The sequence below is a fragment of the Chaetura pelagica genome, unplaced genomic scaffold (assembly GCF_000747805.2).
Source record: "Chaetura pelagica isolate M959 unplaced genomic scaffold, ChaPel_1.0 scaffold396, whole genome shotgun sequence".
Lineage (NCBI taxonomy): Eukaryota > Metazoa > Chordata > Aves > Apodiformes > Apodidae > Chaetura > Chaetura pelagica.
In genome coordinates, this window is record NW_009953493.1 from 310,773 (window position 1) to 332,418 (window position 21,646).

A 21,646-nucleotide genomic window follows, 5' to 3' on the forward strand; every position below is an offset into this window, starting at 1 on the left:
AGCCTGCACGGATCATTGAGACAATAGGTTCTACCATAAATGGTGGCAAAAAGAAACACTGACCTATTGGAGACAATGCTGATGAGTTTTTGCTTCCCTAATTTAGGAATGAATGTCAGCTCTCTCAGTCTACACAGATGCTAATTCACTTCATCCCCAAATTCCAACTTGAGCACTGTCAGTGCCAAAAGATGGTCTGTCTGTTGGAACTGACCACAAATCTGTCATTCTAGATTTAAGATTGTACTGGAAGGGAAAACCCCTGAGTACAAAGACAGGAACTCACACATGTGCAGCCCTGGGGAGAGGACAATGGCTATATGTTATACAAGTATTCCAGTCAGAGGGTGAATGATGTTCCTTGGGGGGTGTTCAGACATCTCACAGACTAGGGAGCAGAAGGAGTGGGAAAATGAACAGAAGCAAATTCTGATTGTGAAATTAAACAGAAATGCAAACAGCTAGACTCCACAAGTTCCTTAAAATCCCAGAACATTTGACCCTAACCTTTGGCCTTGTGATTCTCAACCATATCATTAAAGGCATGCCCTAAGGAACAGGATGTAATTTACTTGTTCTTTTTATCTTAATATCCATCATACCTAGAGAATCAAATGAATTCAAATATGATCCCTAAAATCCCTACTATAAATGTGATGGTAACTAATTAGCATTAGCTAGAAAGGAATGGGAAAGAAGTACAATGTTGGAATGAAAGACATGACAAATAAAATTCCCAGATAATGAATGAGGTTGTCTGTATTTCCAGAGTCTGGGAAGCAGATAAAAAGCTGGCTACATGTAAACAAAGAGAAGAATTCAGGTTTTTTTGCTGGAAGAGACTCAGTTGTCATTGTTAGGATTACTATTATCGTTATTTTTATTTGGTGACTGGTACTTACCCATTGATAGAGGAGTCCACTTCATGCATCAGGGGCACTGACAAGGTTAGAGTATTATCATGCAGAGATTCAGTGCGTTCTAGGTTTCCACTGTGTCAAGAAGGAAAAATAAACATGCTGTAAATTGACAGCCTTTGTTGTCACAGTTTGACAGCTACCATCTCTCTGCCTTGTACTTTGAACCTCTCTATTTGAGTGGTGTCAGCTGTCCTTAAGAAGCCTCTTAGAAATTAAGTTACATTTGTCCATCCCACCTTGGAGAGGGGGCCCACACACAATGCATGTGTTTTGCCGCTGCTCTTCTATGGCTGTGACACAACCAGGCTTATACCAAAAAGCCTGTTTTGGAAATATATGCTACATATATATGTAACTCTTCAGCAGTGACTCCAGAATAACTTTTGCCTTGCAAAAGATATGATCCTATTTATTTGAGGACAGTATCACTGAGGCAACAGCAGGCAGCAACATCCCAAGTGATACCATGCAGATGATGAGATGCTCAAATTACAAAAACAGAGCCTGCTGGCTACATACACACGTAGATATAAGATCAGCTTTCTGTAATTTATACATGGGCCATGTCTGCTAATAAGACTATGACCCCGATGGAAAACGCCACGAACTTCCAGTCCCAGGGGAAAAAACCAACAACAACAAAAACAAACAAAAAACCACCAAAAAACCCCAAAACCCAAACCCAACATTTAATAAGAGCTTTTCCTCTGAATAGGCTCAAAGCAGAGTCCAAAATTGAGACCTTTCTCATCCAAAATAAATACCAAGATACCATGGCAGCAAGAAGAATAAGCAAGTAGAATTCTATATAGGGTTCATAGGTATGTGCTTATCTGTTTCAAATAGAGCAAAGGCACTATGAGAAAAGGAGAACACAGCTCAACCAATCTAGCTCTAGAAAAATAGTTCAGTCTAGAAAGCAAAGAAGAGGCTTAGGGTTGTTTTTTTTAAAACAGAAAGAATAAATGTAATGTTTAGTCCTTCTCTGATTGATCTCTCCCACTACTGAACCAGTCTGCTGTTACAGATGCTACTGTCAAATTTGCAGCTACAAGAGACAGGCTTAAGTGGCCTTGAAGGTCCATACTTATTTTGCCATGAGAGTGTAGCATAGCTTCTCTGTGTCCAGCCATTTTTGCCAGACTAGCTCCAGTTCTGTGTGTAAACAATGTCCCCCCTCATTGCAGTCTGGCCACGGCACAAACACTTCCACTTCCTTACTACAGACTTTACCCCAGGGCTCCCTGGCACAGCCCAACAACTCATGTTGTATAAAGTTTTTTTTGTATTTACTTGACAGTGAAGGAATTAAGCAAGTCACCCAAAGTCACAGAGAAAATGAGGGTAATCAGCACTGGGACCTCCACTGTTGCCTTTGGAGTTTCAGCTGAATGCCTCATAGCACAACTGCCCTCCCACCCATCCTCATGATATGAGAAACTTTCTCTTAACCGTTCTGAGCATTTGCACTATGTGCACCAAATGCTGTTTATTTCTTTGCTCCATCCAAAGGGCACTGACTAACCCTTCTCACTGGTACAGCACAGAAATCTGAGGAGTGAGGTTATAGAGGAAAGCTCTGTGCTATCCAAGACAGGGAAATGAGAGGCATAATCTGGAAAACACTGGTTGGGCAACTTTTCAACAGCGCAGACCGATTTTTGAACTGACTGGCATTCACCTAGCATCATCCTGATGCACCTCCCTGACCTAGAATCATCATGAGGTCATCAGACCACACGATGCATGTCTCCTCACAGAGAACAAAACTTCCCTAACATGCAAGACACGGCCTTGTCCCTCTGATACAAGGTCTCCTTTTTAGTCTTTCATACCAGCCCCGTGTTCTGTAGGATCTTGTTCCTACTTACAGCTGTTACTGCAGGGAAGGACTATGCCTTATGAGAGCACTCAGCAACTGCTACATCACATCTCTCATCTCCAGCTAGTTGGTGGGGTGTTTTGAAACTGGGGAGAAGAATTCAGGCTGGAGAACCTGATTTTGACTCAAGAGGGTATGAAGTTGGCCCACTCACACAGTAAGTGGAGGCAGGAACCTGTCACACACATGGCAAGTCAGAGCAGCAGCTCATGGCCCAGCTTAATGCAGCTGTCTGCCTGTTTCCATACACACCCTGACACTACTTGTGACTGAAACACCCACAAAGTCTGCCTCTTTGTGGCACATCATTTTAGGAGGCACAGAGCATGTGTCACACCCTTTTCTTCTGCCCAAGATAAAATCCCTCTGCAAGCATACTTGGCATCACCCTACTTCAATGCCTGCTCCAAGTGCCCTATTCAGCTGTTTCATGCAGCCTCTCATAGCTCACTGAAGATGCAGAGGAAGAAAAAATAGACGTGCAACTTTGGAAACTGTCAGTGAGATTCCTGATCATCTGATGAAAGCATTTATATTTTTTGGTTTGTATCCAAACATGCTTATTTCATTCTAATGCTGGAACAAATGCTGGTGTGCTGATCATCAACCACAGCTGAGCTGAGCTTGATATGGGGTCTAAAGGGATGGGCACAGAAATACAAGGGCCTTCTGACTGAGAGAACACAAAATGCTTTTTTTCAGAATTGCAGCTGCCTGGTAAAGAAAGCCCAAGTATCATCCTACCCTGTTTTTCAGGAAGCTGCATCACATGGTTCCTCTATATTATCAAAATACATATATTCCTAAATAATTTAACCTAATTTACTACACAAACATGCCTACAATGTCACCTAATGTCACCCAACCATCAAGCATATGTAATGCACACTTCATGTGACAAAGACCATCCAAGTGATCAAGATGTACAAAGGCTCCCTTACCTTTGGGCAGTGACAAGGAATGTAAGCATTTCTTCCTGTCCTGACAAGTGGCTTGTGTCAAAGATCACACTGAACTCGTACTGCACAAAGAAAAAGCAGTATTTAGATACACTCTGTATTGTTTCAAAATGTTTTTAGTCTGAAGCTTCACATATATTTTACTGGCCTAGCTATACAAAAGCAGTGCATTTTGATACATGTATGAGAGCCTCCTCCACTGCACAGTACCTTTTAAACCTTAGGAATCATATTTCTGTTCAATTACCAGAGTTCAATTTTTCCTTCATTGTGAAAAGACCCTTCCTAGAATAGCTGTTCAGTTGTATTTCTTGAGGAGATCATCAGCCAAGGGTAGAGTCTTCCAGAATAAGGGGATCACTACCTGAAATGACCTCACCACCAGTCTATATGTTACTTGCTGGTGAAAAGACCTTTTGGGGGAATGAAGACCATGGCGCAGGCCTACACAGAGACTTGGAGCACCAGGAATGTCTAAAGCAGCATTCAGGCCACCCACCATAATGAATAAAACCAGGTGCTGATCATTAAAAGCTAATCTATTTTGATGACCACTGCAGCAATACACTAACTTTTCCATGCAACAATGGTTCCATCTAACTCCAAAAGACTTTTGGAAAAGTGATGCTGTTTCTGAATTCATGCTAACTTCAATGGTTTGCTGAGAAAAAAAATCTGAAGATAACCCAACTATGTCATTCTGAAGAACAACACTGAAATTTGTGCATCCCAGATAATATATTGCAACTGCATTTATTCTTTCCTATTTAAACCTTTCTAAATGTTTCAAAACAGCACATTCCAATCAATAAAGGACATAAAAGAAAAAAAAATCACATCAGGTCAAAGAATATGTTGATTCTGAAAAATTTCATACTAATTTTGTTCAGGTCATCCTGAAGTTATTCTTCATCTTCTCATCTGCTTAAGTTGGTAATTTGTACAACTCAGTTTAATGACAGAAAGAAAGCAGCTGGATTTTTAAACATTACAAGAGAGTTCATCCACTACTGAGCAAAATCCTCTTTAAAAGCTTCCAGGAGACCATAATAATAACATGAAATTAATACATTTTCATAGCAATTCATACAAATTCAGTTGCACTTTAACATGAGAGAAGACAAAAATAAAATCAGAGTAAGGCAACTTAAATAGGACAGAGTCTCTTTCTAATGTTTTTCAGAGAAACCATGTAAGGCTTTTTGTAGCTGCAACTCTTGCATAATTTTTCAGGAGCATTCTATTGCAGTGTACAGGGTACTATCATTGGCTCTGCCTGGTGGGAAAGAGGACAGCCACTCTCTGTAACTGTGAAAGGCCTAGATATCTGGGTTAGAATGCTAGAGAAAGAAACAGCCACAGACATTTAACAGAGCAGTTGCCTTTTCAGCCACTCCTTGGAGACAAAGAGGTGAACAAACCATCACTCTGCAAGTGCAAATATCACATTACCCTAGATTTCGATCTCATGAAAGGAAATCCCACACTGCACTTGAGGAAGTCTGACTCCAGCAACTCACAGGCAATGCCCAGCTCCTCCTGTAAGAAAATAAAAAAGACATGAGATGATAAATTTGGGAAGAAAAAGCAGATTACTAAGAAATACCATTGTGATGAAGTATCTTAAAAAACTAAACATATCCCACCATAGCACTGTTATTCCCAGAAAACTAATACTCATTGAATAAAGTGCAGTGTTGCATTTCCTCAATCTACATCAGACAGATCAGCCCTGGTAAGAGGACAAACATCAGAATATTGCTCTGAAAAACAGATCACAGGGAAATACTGCATGACTAAACACATTTGAATCAGGGGATCAGCATGAGGTTCTTGGCTAACTCAGACCATTAGTTTTCCCCTCTGTTTATTAAAAGACAGCTTTCAAGTTGTTCAGAATACAGGTTTCCCAAGGTAGCTTTTCCAGGTAATAGTATCATAAAGAGAAAACTGTGTTGGGTGGTAGTGACCAAACTGTGCCATGCACAGATACTGGAGCAAACATTCTCTGGTCCTGAGGTCATTCACTACCCTGATCTCCTTCTCTTGTTCTCAGGATGAACCCCATTCATAGGGATACCAATCTTCTTTAGTGATAGAATGGCAACAGGGATACCAATGGCAGACTGTAAACATTGTCAATAATACAAATTAAAAAGTTTAGCCCAGTCCTATCCTACTTGACTGGTGAGACTACACTAAAACAAACAAAAACTTTTCTATTGAATGGAAACTGTTTCATAGCTCCATAAAATAAATGTCTGACTCTAAGTTAGCATGCCCTAATCTCCAGATTTTCTGAGAATAGTTTTGTGCTCTGTCACAACTTCCATTTCACTAAATTTTAGGACTGGGATTCAGTTCCAGAATCTCATATGCACTTTTATGTGCCTATAGAGGAGGTGATTGCTATGTGACCTACATGTCAGTGCTCCCATCGTTGTCAATGGATGTAGAAAACAGTTCCACAGACCAAATGTAGATGTTTAGGTTAGACTCAGCTGAATATCTCTCTAGACCCTAGTACTGACTAGGTCATCACTAGTAGGACCTGTAGTATTGATGCTATGCTGCAATATGAATGCCAAATTCAGACATCTAAATCTAGAAACTAATTCTATTCTAGACATGCAGCTGAGTATGTATTTGCTACAGGACATATGACTTCTTTGACCTATTTTTGGTATCTGCAGCAGTTGGTGAAGCCCAGGCTGTTTCCTTATGCACATTTCCCAAATCACTTCAAGTACAAGTTCCTCTTTAAACATGCATATAAAATTTACAATGAGTACCATTCTCAGCTGGAACAAGCACATGTGGAAGTAGCTTCCTGAAACCATGGACTCAGGCTATACGTATCTCCAAGAAATGTCTCTGTGTCTTTCACATTTTGACCCAAGCACAGCATCACTGCTCTACAGATCTATTATTCTAATTACAAGTCTGACAGCGTTCAAATTCTTGATCTTTTAACAGCTTCCTGTGACATCTGAAAGACAAAAGTCTCCTTTATCTTTAAACTCAGGACACATTTATAGAAAATTACAGCTAACACTACCTTTCTTATCTGACTCAGACAGTATTTCACTGGTTTTATATGAAAAGAAAACATGAGAAAAAAAATTCATGCATGCTTGGAGATTCCTGGTGGCATGATATTACTCCAGTACCACTCAAGTACTGGAGCAGTAGCCTCCACATTCAGCTTCTTTATAGATTGGTTTCATTGCAATCTTCAGCAGGCTTCTATTTCCAGAAACAAAAAAAGAGAGCACTGCCCACCAACTCAAACATCTATCTCCAGTTGTACAAAGCTGCCACCCTCAAATGCTGTGTTAGATTTTCTCCTTAATTTAACACAAAACAGTAGAGCAAGTCTTTCATGGTAAAGCATCTCCTTCACTTGCCTTTTCCTCTTGGCAAACTGGGATGTTCTCCAGTTTTATGTGAGTGATCAAGTGAACACAATTTCTGAGCAGCTGCATAACCAAACAAAAAATTTCACAGCTGTTTCCTCTGGGAAGATTCTTTGTTCTGTGTTATTCAAATGTCCCTTACTGCCTAACTGTGGCAACCTATGAACTCTCTTTCATCAACTCCCAGCCTCTGTTCATTCAAGAGGGGTTTCTATTTACATAGCTGTCTGGTGGTGACAGTGACCAGACAGACCCAAGAGGCTGGCTCCTCTCCTCAAGGCCACATCACTTCAGAGATGTCAGAAAACACGATAACAGAAAGAACTCTCATCTTGATAACAGCAGAAGTGCTGAACTCCTTCATTTTGCATGTTGGTGGCTGCACGCCTTTGTGGCCCTGACAGGAGGCAGGCAGATGCCAGTTGTTTAATAATGGCCTGTTAAGGAAATGACAGATAATGTTGCACTAGCTGGTTTTGCTGTTGTTAATTACAACAGCTTTATGGATGCAATAAGTAAGACTGACTTGAATGACCTTCTGCCTTCATTAGCATACTATCCAGTTATTAATATTAATACAACATTATTCAAGTTCAGATTGTGCATTAGGAAAAAGCTCTTCACTGAGAGGGTGGTCAGTGACTGGAACAGGCTCCTCAGAGAAGTGGTCATGGCACCAAACTTGTCAGAGGTCAAGAGCATCTGCATGATACTCTTAGATAATACAATTAAGTTTCAGGCAGTCCTGCAAGGAGCAGGGAGTTGGACTCAATGATCCTGATGGGTCCTCTCCAGTTTGAGATATTCTTTGGTTCTATTAACATTGCCAAGTCAAACTGATCAAGGAAACAGTGGAAAAGTTTGCCTGTACCACACTGGTTCAGCTTTCTGCACATTTGTAAATTACACAGGCTACACAGAAAACTTCTCCCATGGACCCCTGGCTTTGCTCTCTCTGTGATTAGGATGGGAAAACTCAGCTAATGAGCAAATATTTGTTTTCCCTTCACTGCTCACTGTTTGCCTTCAGGCTTTATTTGCAGTGCACTGTTTTAGAGAGAGAAAATTGTTTCTTCACAGGGTTTCCTATGGTGTTCAGTTTTGTAACACTCGGGCTCTCTGTAAACACTAAATAAATTCAATTTTCACACTATTCCAGCAAGTTGAATCTAACAAATATGGAACACAAAAAGCACAACTTTCAGAAATTTTGGACTCCACTTCTCACTAATATTAGGTAATGCTTGTTGTGTGCAGTGTTTCTTTATGACAATATAACCCAACTGAGAACCCAGCTTACTGCGTGAGTTTCCAGAGCAGTTTCTAGTTTGCTTAAAAAACATAGCCAAAAGGGTTGGAAGTTTCCCTTCCAAAGAGACCATATGAAGGTTTATCTGGAAAACTTTATTTTCTTTCTGAAACATTTCACAGCATTTCATATATTTAAGAGAGTCATTCAGATAAACCATTACCTAATTAGCCAAATACCTGTATTATTACTGCTTAACAAATGCAGACATGGATATGAGAAACATGAAGCTCAAGCTGGCTCCAAGCCTGTTTCTCAAAGTCCTTTATCACAGAAATAGAAGTTCCTGATAATTATAACATGTGCAATGAAACAATCAAGTTCTAACTCCATTATAAGGAGCACACAGAGAAACAGCAGCTCACTGTATTGGTGTCAAACATAATCCCTGAGACGTGTAGTCAGGTGTACGAGCAGAGATGTAACCAAATGGCCTTATTTTTGGACATGAGTATTTGGAAGGACAAATACTATGTGAGGTTTCAAACTAAGTACTACAGGGAGTTGGTAATGATCACACTAACAGTATGCAGAAGAAGCAACCTGGGAATGCTGCTGTTTGCTAAATTTAGGACTTCAGAGGAGAAATGTCAGCAACGCCCATGTTTTTCCCCATCCCTCTGCTGTTTCAGATACTTGTCTGGTGCACCACACAGTGCACCACACTGAGAAACACCAGCTTTCTTCTCCACAGGCATCTTTGGCCAGTACCTGTCTCAGCAGAAGTGAGCAAGTCCCAAACATGCGACCTCTGAGTATATCTGACTACAGGCTGACAACATGGGATGAGCCTTGTAGCAACATCTCCTTGCTTTTTTATCCATAACCCATACACTATGTGAAGTCAAGTCCTTACTGCCCAAAACAACTCGGATAGAACAACAACCTGAAGAAAGTAAGAGGCTCACAGAGTAATTTGCTTCATACAGGTAGACAAGCTAGATGAAGCTAAATGCTTACCATTTCAACATTAATAAAGCATTTTAATCACATATATGTAATGTTGGGTTATTGGATCATTTTCTAAACCTGAAATAACTCAAGAGCTATATACTTCTGCTGACTTCACCTAGCTGATTATCTGAGGATATAATATATGTACCTAACACAGATTTTGCTCTTTTCTTATCACAGAGAACATAACTGGACTGAAAGAACAAAACATTTTTCAGGCCATATAAGGTAGGTTATCACTAAGAAAACAGCTTGTCAGCACTAGAACAGGTCATACTATGTCTTTATTGCACGTATTTTGGCATTTAAAAAGCCAGTCTTTTCTTAATAGTGTTTGATGGACCCAGTGTTCTCAAGGTACGAAGGTGAGACCAGCATTATTTACTTTGATATTGAAGGGTCCTTTTCAACTTGCCACCAAATCTAAGACTTAAAAAGAAGGAAAAGAGAATGCCTTAAGAAAACAGTAAGAAAAACTGCTGGTTGAAGAAAGGCTGCCTGGCTCTAGATAAAACAAAGCCAATCTAATGCAACATGTTGCTTCTAACTGGTATCCTGAATGCAGATGACAAAAAAATGGCCACTGTGCTTGAAATGACACAGCTCAAAGAAAGATACTGAAACTTCCTCAGCTTTACCTTGACTGTTTTCAAATCAGATCATCCATGTTTTGTTTTGTTTTGTTTTTTCCTCAGGGCAGTCTTGCATAGATTGTATGTGATGACTTTTTGATCAGGTGATACACTCTGAACCTTCTCTGCCTCATTTCTGCCCAACCAAAACCCTCCCACCTTCCTGAGCCTGATCTGACAGTTCATATAAACATATTCTGTTTTTATCATTCGCACCCTTAGGGTCATTCGTCTCATCCCCAAAGGTAGAGTAACCTTTCTGAACTGATCAGGTCATCAGTATGCTTCTTCAAGTTGCTGCCACCCTTCATCCTCATCCCTGACTGGACGCAAGCTCCTTGCCTCAAGAATCTCTTTAACTTATCTCCCCCTGGCCCAATAACTGCCCTTGAACAATCTCCAGTACCAGGCTTTTATCTGACAACTCTTTTACCAAATGATAACTGTCAGCAAAAGCAAACAAATACGAAAGTATAGGTCACTTGTGTTACTTAGCACTCACCAGTGCTCTCACTGGTGTGAATTCAACCATCCAAACCCTTATTTATGGCCCACCAGCTCTGCTTTTCTAAGCACACAAGCTACTAGTAGGTACTACATTTGAAATCTCAACAAGGAGTTGCAGCAGAACAATACCAAACTTGCAAAATTATGTGCCAGATAAAGTCTGATTTTTTTTTAAATCATAAGACAGTCAACAGAAAGTTTTATTAATGTCTGAACTTAGGGTAAGTTTAGTACTGCTCTGAATACTGTTAATTATCTGTGCCAGAGGTTGACTTCACCCTTTTAAATATTCTTCTGATTAGCTGTTATTTTTTAATAGATTAAAATCTCTTATGAAAGGCACTGAAAACATCCTCATTGCAGAATTGTTAGGATAATTTGTATATTTAAGAAGGAAAAAATCCTTCCAACTTGTTAGAAAACACATTTACCAGCAGACTGTATTTCTCTTTCCTTAGTTACACTCAAATTAAAGTTTTCTGTTGTTGTTTAGATAGAAAAATGTCTACCCTGCAAATCCTGGCTACTAGCGTTTATGCTCTGGAACAGAGGAGAAAATGTCCTGGAAGCCTTGATATTATGTTGGCAGAACACTCCTGTTTTGAAGATGTTGAGAATTTATTTAACTTGTTAGTTTTTTTTGATGCTGCTGTGTGTTTTCCAAAGAGTACAAAAGAAGAATGAATACTGAGGAACTGATGAATACTAAACAAGAGTGAATACTGAAGAACCCTGCGCTTGTTGCCAGAGCACACACTCTTGTTCTTCTTTTTCTTGCTATTACTGGTTTTCTTGTTCTCTAATGCCTGTCTGTGAACCATTACACTTGACACCACAGAGGACCATGAGGAGTCCTAAAACAAATATGCTAAGAAAAGATCACAAAGGGCTACTTGCACTGTACAATTCACACTATGCTAGGTCTCAAGAGGGTGATGCTATGCATCTATCTACTACATACTCTGTGGTATATAAACTTTACAACTCATTCTTCATATTAGTTATTTGGAAAGGTATGTTTTTTGACCTGCACTAAAGATAGAGGCTTACATCAGGCACTGTGAAAAATACAGTCTTGCTAAATATGTACAGTTTTTTATTTTCTTAATGGACCTTGACATTAAGCACACACTCATATCTCAGCAATTCCAATTTATATTTTTGGTGAAGAGAGACACTTTCCCAAATGAGAGTTTTGATGAACATCTGGATGTTTTGTTCCACCCGACAGGACAATTATATAGACCTGAATTGCATGTTAAGAACTTCTTACATTTGGGATATATCACTGGATGTACATCTGTTTAGAGCTGGCAATCTGCTTCCCACACACTTAGCTAGCAATGCCAAGTAGCACAAACACTTCCCATTATCAGACACGTTAAATAAAGGCTCACCTCTCTGATGATGTTTGAGGTGACTTCTTCAAATCATTCTTCATAATCTTAGTCTAAAAGCTCTTCAGTTGTACTATCAACAACGTGTGCATTTCCCTACCGTTTTGAGAGCATCATTTTTATTTTGCTCTTATCCTTATTTCTCCCTGACTCACAATCCTCTTAATGCCTTCACTGAGGCTTCAAGGATATGAAGGCTTGTCAATTCATTTAAAAACTACCCCCTGGGCATACTGATGTGCTTTCTTTCCACGGCAACTGAGGTCACAAAAAAACATGGGTCATAGTTACCCACATGTACACAACAATTAGGGATGCCTGAGCTCCTGAAAGCTTGGGGATTTTATGCAAATAAAGAGACTGGTTCAGGCTGAATTTTCCTATGACTTAGAGCAAGTGCAGCTCACAGTAATTTAAGCTTGGAGGCCCCTTCTCATGCATACAACAGCTTAGTTTTTCTAACACAGAATTCCACAGATACCATGCTTTCCTGCAAAATGGGGCTTCTCTGGGTATTTTTAAACTGCAGGAACAGAAAGAGGATCAGCAGCATTACTGACCAGGAACTCTTCCCAAAACTGCACAACAATTCAAGCAAAAATAATCTGAAATTACCAAAATGGTGTGTCTGATCTACCTCAGATGCCTCCTAAACGTTGCTCTGATTATCTTCCCTGAAAGTCCTTTGGGCCTTTGTTCTACTTGTGCAACTAGTAGTCCAATGCCTGCTTTGCCTCTTTGTCAACAGTGATCTGTTTGCTCAACAGTTAGTATTTCCTCTGTGTCTCTGGGCTGGACCAAACCAGCCATAGACCTTCCCCAACTCCTTCAGCCCACAGCCAGGGCACACCAAAGGCATCAAGTGACTTGCTCATGTTTGGAAATCTTAGTATCTCATAAACTGAGCCAGCGGTTTTGGGGTTTGGTTTTCCTTTTTTTGCTCATCTGTTTCAGACATGACAACCGTACAAGGCACTGAAACACCCAACGCCATCACTGTGGAGCTCCCAACACTGCACCAACGGGGTCAGACAGGGAAGGCTGCGCGCAGCCGCGGGGTGCGCTGCTTCCCTGGGGCCAGCTTCCTAGGTGGCAATGGTGGCACATGGTGGTGACACTGGGCCACCTGGGAAGGCCACGGGCCCTCTCGTGAGCTGTGAGCATGCAACATAGCCTGGGGAAAAAAAATAATCTTATTACTGATAGCTTTGAAGATGGACTGCAGTTGTTCTGGCACAAGGTGGTCATTGGTTTTAAAAACAGCCAAAGGTTCAAGAAAAATTCTCATGTACATACATTTCAGGGAACTTCTGCTTTCAGAGCAAAAATCTCATGAGGTTAATTCAATTTTTTTTTGACACATGGCTTACTCAGCAACTTCAAGCAAACACCTCGTGTTCAGAAACTCTTCTGCATGCACTTCTCCACTAGCCAAAGCAAACTGTGTGACAGAATCACATGTAAGGAGGAAAAGGATGTTCATGATGGAAAGTAATTAGGATGGCTTCACTCTTTTAAAATAACAGCTGTGTTGCCTGAGCTTCACATGTTTCTTCTGCTATAAACAATTTCCAAGCAGAGGTGGAATACAAATAATGATGTGAATAACATGCAGAACAAGTCAATGATAAATCAGCAGCAATAGCAACTATAGTGTGAAAATTATTGTTAATAATTACCTGCTAGGAAAATTATTACAGAGAAAGATACGGGCTCAATACAGACTTGCTCAGCTAGACATGGCAATGGAACTAGCATCTGCCTGACCTCTTGCATGCAATGATTAAAGAATTTTGGATATCCAATCAAACGGATATAAAAAAATTTTGCTTGTGCATTGTGAGGGTCTGTTTTAAAGGTGTCACAAGGACCAAAAGTTTTCCTTTACTTTTCAACACACAGACATTCTCCTAACAAACCAAATCACCAAATATGAATGTCACACATTGTAAATTCTGCAGCTCCACAAACTGCTGTTTCACCAGCAAAGACTTTTGTCATCACAGCACTTTAATGAGCAAGCAAAACCGCATACCTGAGTACACTGACAAGTGCACACAGCCAAATGTGTATAAAAGGATCTGGAGGAGTGGAGCATCTGGGCCCGTGTTCTGATAATTAAACAATCCTTTGATTAATTATGAGAAAATAAACTTGAAAGGGGGTTGGGGAACCTCAACAGTTGTTTCATAAAAAGAACTAGGGGAGAAAAAAAAAGAAGTTTTCTTTGGCATTAGCAAGAGATTTCCTGTCCCATTCCATGATCTCACTAGTAAATGCTGGAGGCACACCCCACCCCCAAACCCAGTGAGCCGGGCTTCAAACAGCTTGGATTTGCTGCTTAATTTGTGAAAACAACTATTTTGATATAATTAATTAGAGCTTCCCGCCTCTTTTCTCTCCTCCCTAGATGCAAGTTATTTATAGATCATGAGCTCAACCACCCCAGCCGACAGAGCAAGTCTTTGAGCAAAAAGGGAAAGAAAGACAAAACTTCTTTTATTTACTGGATAATTCCAACATTCTTATTTCAACTCCCTTATTCTCTCTCAAACTTTTGTCTTAACTGGCAAAAAACTAGCACAGCCTATTTTTAAAGCCCACCATCTCAGAAGCTGAAAAGGCAGCAAAAATGATTCACTCAGCTCACATAAGTGATTAAGTTCCAAAACAAGTTTCAGAACCAATCAGCAAAACCTATTGTATTTTTCTTCTCCATCTTTTAATGGACTTGCAGGGCAGGTGGGGAAGCTGTAAGGAGAAAGGGAGATTTGGTGCCACTCTGAGAAGCTTCACCTCCTTTGCTGCCACACCATCATTTTTAACAGACCAATTAGACTTATATCATAGATTCACAGAATGGTTAGCGTTGGAAGGGACCTTAAAGATCATCAGGTTCCAGCCTCCCTTCTGTGAGCAGGGACACCTTCCACTAGATCAGGCTGCACAAGGCCTCATCCAACCTGGCCTTAAACATCTCCAGTGACGGGACATCCACTACCTCCCTGGGCAACGCATTCCAGTTCCTCACCACCCTTACAGTTAAGAATTTCTTTCTAATATCTAACCTAAATCTCATTACCCCTTGTCCTATCACTGTCTTCTCTGAAAAAAACACCTCCCCAGCTTTCCTGTAGGCCCCTTTCAAGTACTGGAAGGTGCTATAAGGTCTCCCTGGAGCCTTCTCTTCTCCGAGCTGAACAGCCCCAACTCCTTCAGCCTGTCTTCACAGCAGAGGTGCTCCAGCCCTTTCATCATCTTGGTGGCCCTTCTCTGGACCCTTTCCAACAGGTCTATATATTTCTTGTACTGAAGACACCAGAACTGTATACAGTATTCCAGGTGGGATCTGACCAGAGCAGAGCAGAGGGGCAGAATCCCCTCCCTGGCCCTGCTGGCCACACTTCTTTTGATCCAGCCCAGGACGTGTTTGCCTCTCTGGGCTCCAGCACACACTGAAGGCTCATGTTGAGCTTCTCCTCTACTCCCACCCCCAGGTCCTTCTCCTCAGGACTGCTCTCAGGCCAGTCTCCCCCCAGCCTGTATTTGTGCCTGGGGATGTGCTGACCCAGGTGCAGGACCTTGCACTTGGCCTTGTTGCACTTGCCACTTGCTCCCAGTTGGACACTGAACCATTGACGACAACTCTCTCGGTGCTGCCATCCAGCCAATCTCTTATCCACGAAGTGGTCCATCTGTCAAACCCATGCCTTGTCAGTTTGGAGACCAGGATGTCATGTGGGACAGTGTCAAATGCCTTGCACAAATCCAGGTAGATGACATCAGTAGCTCTGCTACTATCCACCATCTCTGTAGCCTTGTCATATAGAGCCACCAAATTGGTCAGGCATTATTTGCCCTTAGTGAAGTCATGTTGGCTGTCACAAATCATCTCCTTATTTTCCATGTGCCTTAGCAGATTTTCCAGGAGAATCTGCTCCTTGATCTTGCTGGGCACAGAGGTGAGACTGACCGGCCTGTGGTTCCCTGGCTCTTCCTTTTTAGTGTTTTTAAATATAGGGGCTATGTTCCCTTTTTTCCAGTCGGTGAGAACCCCATCAGAACAACGTGACCTCTCAAATGTGATGGAAGAGACTGCATCCACCAGTTCCCTCAGGACCCATGGATGGACCCCATCAGGTCCCATAGACTTGTACACCTTCAGGTTCTTTAAACGGTCATGAATCTATTCTGTTACAGTGGGGGGTGCTTCATTCTCCTAGTCCCTGCTTTCACCTACTGTGGTCTTTGCAATGAGGCTGGACACTTGCCAGAGAAGACTGATGCAAAGAAGTAATGGAGAACCTCAGCCTTCTTAATATCCTGCATAGATACATCTCCCCTTTCCTTCAGGAGAGAGCCTACATTTTCTTAGTTGTCCTTCTATCCCCAACATACCTATGTCAACTTCCACAGTACTACACAAGATAAAATCTTTCTTTTCCCTGATTGCTGAGAACTGCTGAACTCAATTTCTTCAAGATATAAGAAATATTCCAAGGAACATCACCAAGATCCACCATCCCCACAGAGCTGTTAGGACAGCTGGCCCATGCTCATCATTAAGTTGGCTGTGTTTCAGTTACACTGTCTAGTCAGGCTTGTGTGACCCTTTTCCACATGTGTTAATCTACGGCTACACATAATCTGCCAGCAGAGAGGGAGCAGCTTAAAGGTCAGAATTGCACCTGCCCACACAACAAGCACACTGGAGCACCCTTAGGAGTGACCTGAATGTTATTAGTAAGATAAGGAATTCCCTTTAAATTTGGGCATAGTGGGCTGTATGACTAAGTAGTGCAAAGCTTGTTATTTAGGAGAAACTGTTATAGTGTCCCTCAAGTACAGGATGGTAGCCTATTTTACAGTGGTAGATAACCAGTGGGGTTGTCCGAGAGATTAATGGCTGCAGAAACCAGACTTTCTCCATGAGGTCTCTCTGTGCCTCATAAAAGTTTACAATAGAGATGAGAGCCTTATTCTTGCTTTTATATCCTTTCCAGAGAAAGTGGTACAAAGCCAGTCACAGAGTAAAATAGTTCTCAGCAAAGCAAATATGTGGGTTTTGGAATCTGGCTCTTAGTGACAAGTTTGTATTTCTGAGGCCATCCCTTCTCCCCATAGCAGCAATTAGCATCTGAGAAGTGACATCATTGCTGACACCATTGGACCGTGGAACTCACGCTGGGGCTCTGGCCCCAGGGAACAGGCATTAGCTCAAGCTTGGCACCCGTGCCTCTTTCCTCAGTGCAGGGGTCTGCCAGTCCAGTCAGGACAACCTCAGGCTTCTGAAGGCCTCTCTAGCTCCTGAACACAACTCAAACCAAATATTTTCCCTGGGCCAGAAAGTTCAAGCTGCTTTTCCCTCCCACCTCCATGAGCCTGTAATGCTTCCTAGATCCCATCAGGGAGGAACCACCTGAACTGAAAGGCTGCAGGAAGGAAGCCAGCAGCTACCTTGAGTGCAGGTACTGGAAACTTCTCAAGGATGCCTCAGCATCCTTTCCTAGGTGTTCTGATATCTGAAACTTTGAAGGAGCATGCAAGGACTTGAGAGCTTCTCCCAGCCACCTTTTGCCAACACTCCTCCTTGATTTTAACCTTTGGCTTTATGTAGGGGGCATTTGGGATGGGATTTGCCTGCTTCTGTGGAAGAACAGTCTGAGAAATATTAGAGAACAGTACCAGCTCCAAAGGGAGTACATTTATTTTCTACTAAAAATGGAAGAGTGTTTTCTTCTTCAAAAAGGAATCCTCTGTTCTTCATGGTACTTAAGCAAAAAAAAAAAGTCTTTAGTGTTCAGTCATGGCAGGGAGCACCACTTGCACCTGAATCCCTTTCTGGTCTCTCCCCCTGGCAAACTGATTTATTTATTTATTTATTTATTTTTGTCCTTCCTTCCTTTTAAAGGATGCTAAGCTATGACAAAATACTTCTAAGCAAGATGACTACATTTAAGACTGTATTATGATCAACTCTCTCTGAAAACTGGCCCTTGTTTGCTGTGTCACATCCTCTCTCTGGAGCACCAAGAAAAACCAGAGCAACTGGGCTGCTGCTTATAGGACAGGGCAGTTAATGTAATTCTACAATTAAGAAATATACTAAAAATGCAAAGTAAAGCACCAAAGCTCAAAATACAGAGGATTTTTGCAAGCTCAGCTTACTTACTGTATACTTTAATGTAGTTCATGTCTACAATTACCAATAAATTACTGCCTTTCTAGGCCTGTATGAGTTCAAGTATAATAAAACAAAAAAAACCCTCATTCCAGTGACTTGGTTTTCACCTGTCCTTTGTAATTCCCACTAAAGGATCAGAGTCATAATTTTTATTAAGACACAAGTATCTTTCACATAACAAGTGATTTTCATAGTGGAAAAACATAATTATTACTTGGAATAGAAAAAGAAAGAATTCCTTGCTTGGAAAACTCTAGCTAAAACAATAAACAGACCCCTTTGTCCTTGTTCATTTTCGCCAGCAGTATTTAAAAACTATGTACAGTCACTGAGAAAAAAAGAAAGAAAAAAAAAAGCTGACACCAAACTTCATTTGAGGTCTAGTGCTCATACTATTTTCCAGCTGAGCCAGCAAGACAAAAGTATACTGGTCTGAAACTGGGATTAACCCATTGGCTCCACTAATGACCATAACCTAACAATTTTTACTTTCTCCTCCATAGGTAGTTCAGATGAGAAACAGGAGAAGGGAAATAGAGAAGGTGGGGGGGAAGGGGGTGGAATAATAAAAAATGACCTCAAGGGGCAATAATAAAGCTAAGACTTTTTTTTTTCCCCTTGGATCAAAGAGCCAACACAACTGGAAACACCAATCATTCAATTTTCATAAGTTCTGATAATTCCAATGAAAGTTTATTATTTTTTTTTATTTTAAAATAGATGCTCTTCCTTAGTTGGAGAAGGATCAGGAACATACAGGATATTCCTGAGTCAACCCAGCATTGTCAAAAGTATTTATATTTTCAGTCTATTCATATTGTACAGTTTTTTTAACAAATTCAGCTGCTTTATTCCTTACAGACACTCACACATGCATTGCCCCATTTATTAGCAAGGAACAAGGTGAAACAAAAGGTAACTGTGTACTTGCAGCCAAGCAAAAGAAACTACTTCCCAGAGCCAGTCAGTAACACACTGCAAAAAACCCAAACTCTGTTACTTTACAGCAGGTATTTTGTACCTCACAGGTTATTACTTTCAGTAGATGTATAGTTGAGGAGACAATCACATGCAGGTTACACTTATCAGTAGATTTTTATACACACCATTTTGTTTCATGCAAGTTTTCCAGCTGATATTGTAAAGGAAGAGAACTATCACTTCTAACATGACCTATGATCACACATTCAGCTAATTTCACCAGTCATTTAGATTGTGCTATTCCTAAAAAAACACCAACACTTTTTTGGATTATATGCCCATTCAGACACAATCACAGAATCACTCTGGTTGGAAAAGACCTTTGAGATCATTGAGTCCAATCATAACGTAACTCTATCAATTGTTAACCTAACTCTACCACGTCCAGTGCTTAATCCATGTTCCTAAGCACCACATCTACAGATCTTTTAAACACCTCCAGGGATGGTGATTCAACTACCTCCCTGGGCAACCTATTGCACTGTTTAATTACCCTTTCAATGAAGAAGTTTCTTCTAATATTTAATCTAAACCTCCCCTGGCACAATGAGCCCCTTTCCTCTTGTCCTATTGCTTGTTATTTTAGAGAAAAGACCAACCCCCACCTCACTACAATCTCCTTTAATGTAGTTGCAGAGAATGATGCAATTGTCCAGAAAAGAAATTAAGTCTTGAGAGTCAAAAAAAACCCCATGTCCTGAACTATATACTGGCATGCTTCTATATTCTCCACACCATTACATGTATATCCAAACTACATATGCTGTTGTAATCTGTCAGCAGTGCACTGAATTTGATTACACCTTTATTTTAAAAAAAAAAATTTAAAAAATTGTGGATTAACACGTTTTTGTTATTACCTCATGGTATGTGTATAGAAATATTAAGATCAATTAATAACAGCAGTGCATTTTTGTGTGTTTGAGTCCACACTCTCCAATAACCCAGGGAAAAGTCAGAGACAGGGAAGATGATGGGAAGAGAAAGGGCCCTGGTGTAAGCTTTCCTTCATTTCACTTCACATATAGATGTATGTATATATGTGCTCACACACACATATATCTCACATTACTAAATCATGGTTGTATGGCAACATTAATGGGCAATTACACAGATAATTATACAGATAACCCATGGGTCATACACATTATTCTGTATCATCAAAAATATGTCTTCAAAACACGGTTCTCTTAAAATAAAAAGCAGAAAAAAATGACCAAGAAGCAGAAATAAAAAAAATGAACCAACTTTCATTTCCTCATGGTATTCCTGAAAGCATAGATAATAAATGCCCACATACACTGTAAGACAGACTTTTGTGTGTAAGGTATCAATTACACTGAATATTGGTGTACTCAACTGCAACGCAGCTATTACCTCTCAGTGTCACAATGAAAACCTGAAATTAATAACAAGTTCAGGGAATAAATCCAAATGTCATCAGCTACACGGTTAAATGAAAAAGCAAATGGAAAATCTCACAAATTTTTTTTTAAAAATAAATAATTAAAACCAAACTGGATGAGGAAACAAAATCAATAAAATCAAGCCTTCCCCCCTCCCTGCCTTCTACCCTGGCGGTAATTTTCAAGTACAAAGAATAATATTAAGGTAATAACAATGAGTTTGGCACTGGGTATTTTCCTGGAATTAATAAACCTTAGCTCAACCTACAATCCCCAAAAAACAAAGCCAAATCTGAAACCCCAGGAAATGCCTTTTGCAAACACGCACAGCTCTGGGGGTTTGGTCTTTCCCTTTCAGAAACTGAAATGCAAGGCACACCAGGACTTCATAAGAGTAAAAACCTGGTGACATGATAGATGATACGTAACCTAGGGACAGCGTTGAAAGGAAAAGGTATAATTCATTACCTACTACACTGGGATATTAAAACAGGTTTTTTAATATGTACTTTTTTTCTTTTCTTTTTCAAACAAAAGCTTAGCTGTTCACTTTTAAGGCTTTACTTTAAGAGGTGCTGCTCTACTTTGCAGAGCAGCCCTGTAGAGCACTCCTCCTTTTTCCCTTGCTAAGTCGAAATCACTGCCTTACTACTCTGCAGATGGTTATGGCCTAAAGTCAAGCACAGGTTTTCTGGCCTCCTCCCAAAGGCAGGCTGTGAAAGTGCTGCTGGCTGGGAACACGCCTGGCTCGGCATCCCCTGCAGCCTGCCCGGGCAGGGGGATCTGCTGAGACAGCCCAGAGAGAGGGTCCCCAGCTCACCCCTGGAACCTGCCACAGAGCCAGCTGAAACGCTTCTCGCTCTTCTTGCTCAACACCTCTGGTTTTGATGAAACACCACAGGAAGCTCCTTCTCAAAAAAAAACCAAACCAGATTTGAGGCCTGAAGGCCTCCTTCTGAGGGGGGTTAACCTCTGCTCATAGGAACGCAGACTGATGCTGGCTGAGATGAGGGTTACATCACTGGCTGTCAGCTGCTCCAGGAGAAGGGAGCCTACCTCACCTAGCTCCCTGGAAGGAATCAAGGCTCTCCATCATGTT

At 40.8% G+C, this 21,646-nt stretch overlaps 1 protein-coding gene across 1 annotated transcript in view; it reads right to left on the minus strand.

The window, feature by feature from the left end:
* ITGA9 (integrin, alpha 9) overlaps nt 1-21,646 on the minus strand; it is a 212,360-nt gene that overhangs the window by 47,435 nt on the left and 143,279 nt on the right. The window contains exons 19-21 of the mRNA XM_009999062.1: nt 5,214-5,300; nt 3,744-3,823; nt 903-992 (exon numbers count right to left, since the gene is read on the minus strand). Coding sequence (XP_009997364.1) covers nt 903-992; nt 3,744-3,823; nt 5,214-5,300 — 257 coding nt within the window. The remainder of the gene's footprint in view (nt 1-902; nt 993-3,743; nt 3,824-5,213; nt 5,301-21,646) is intronic.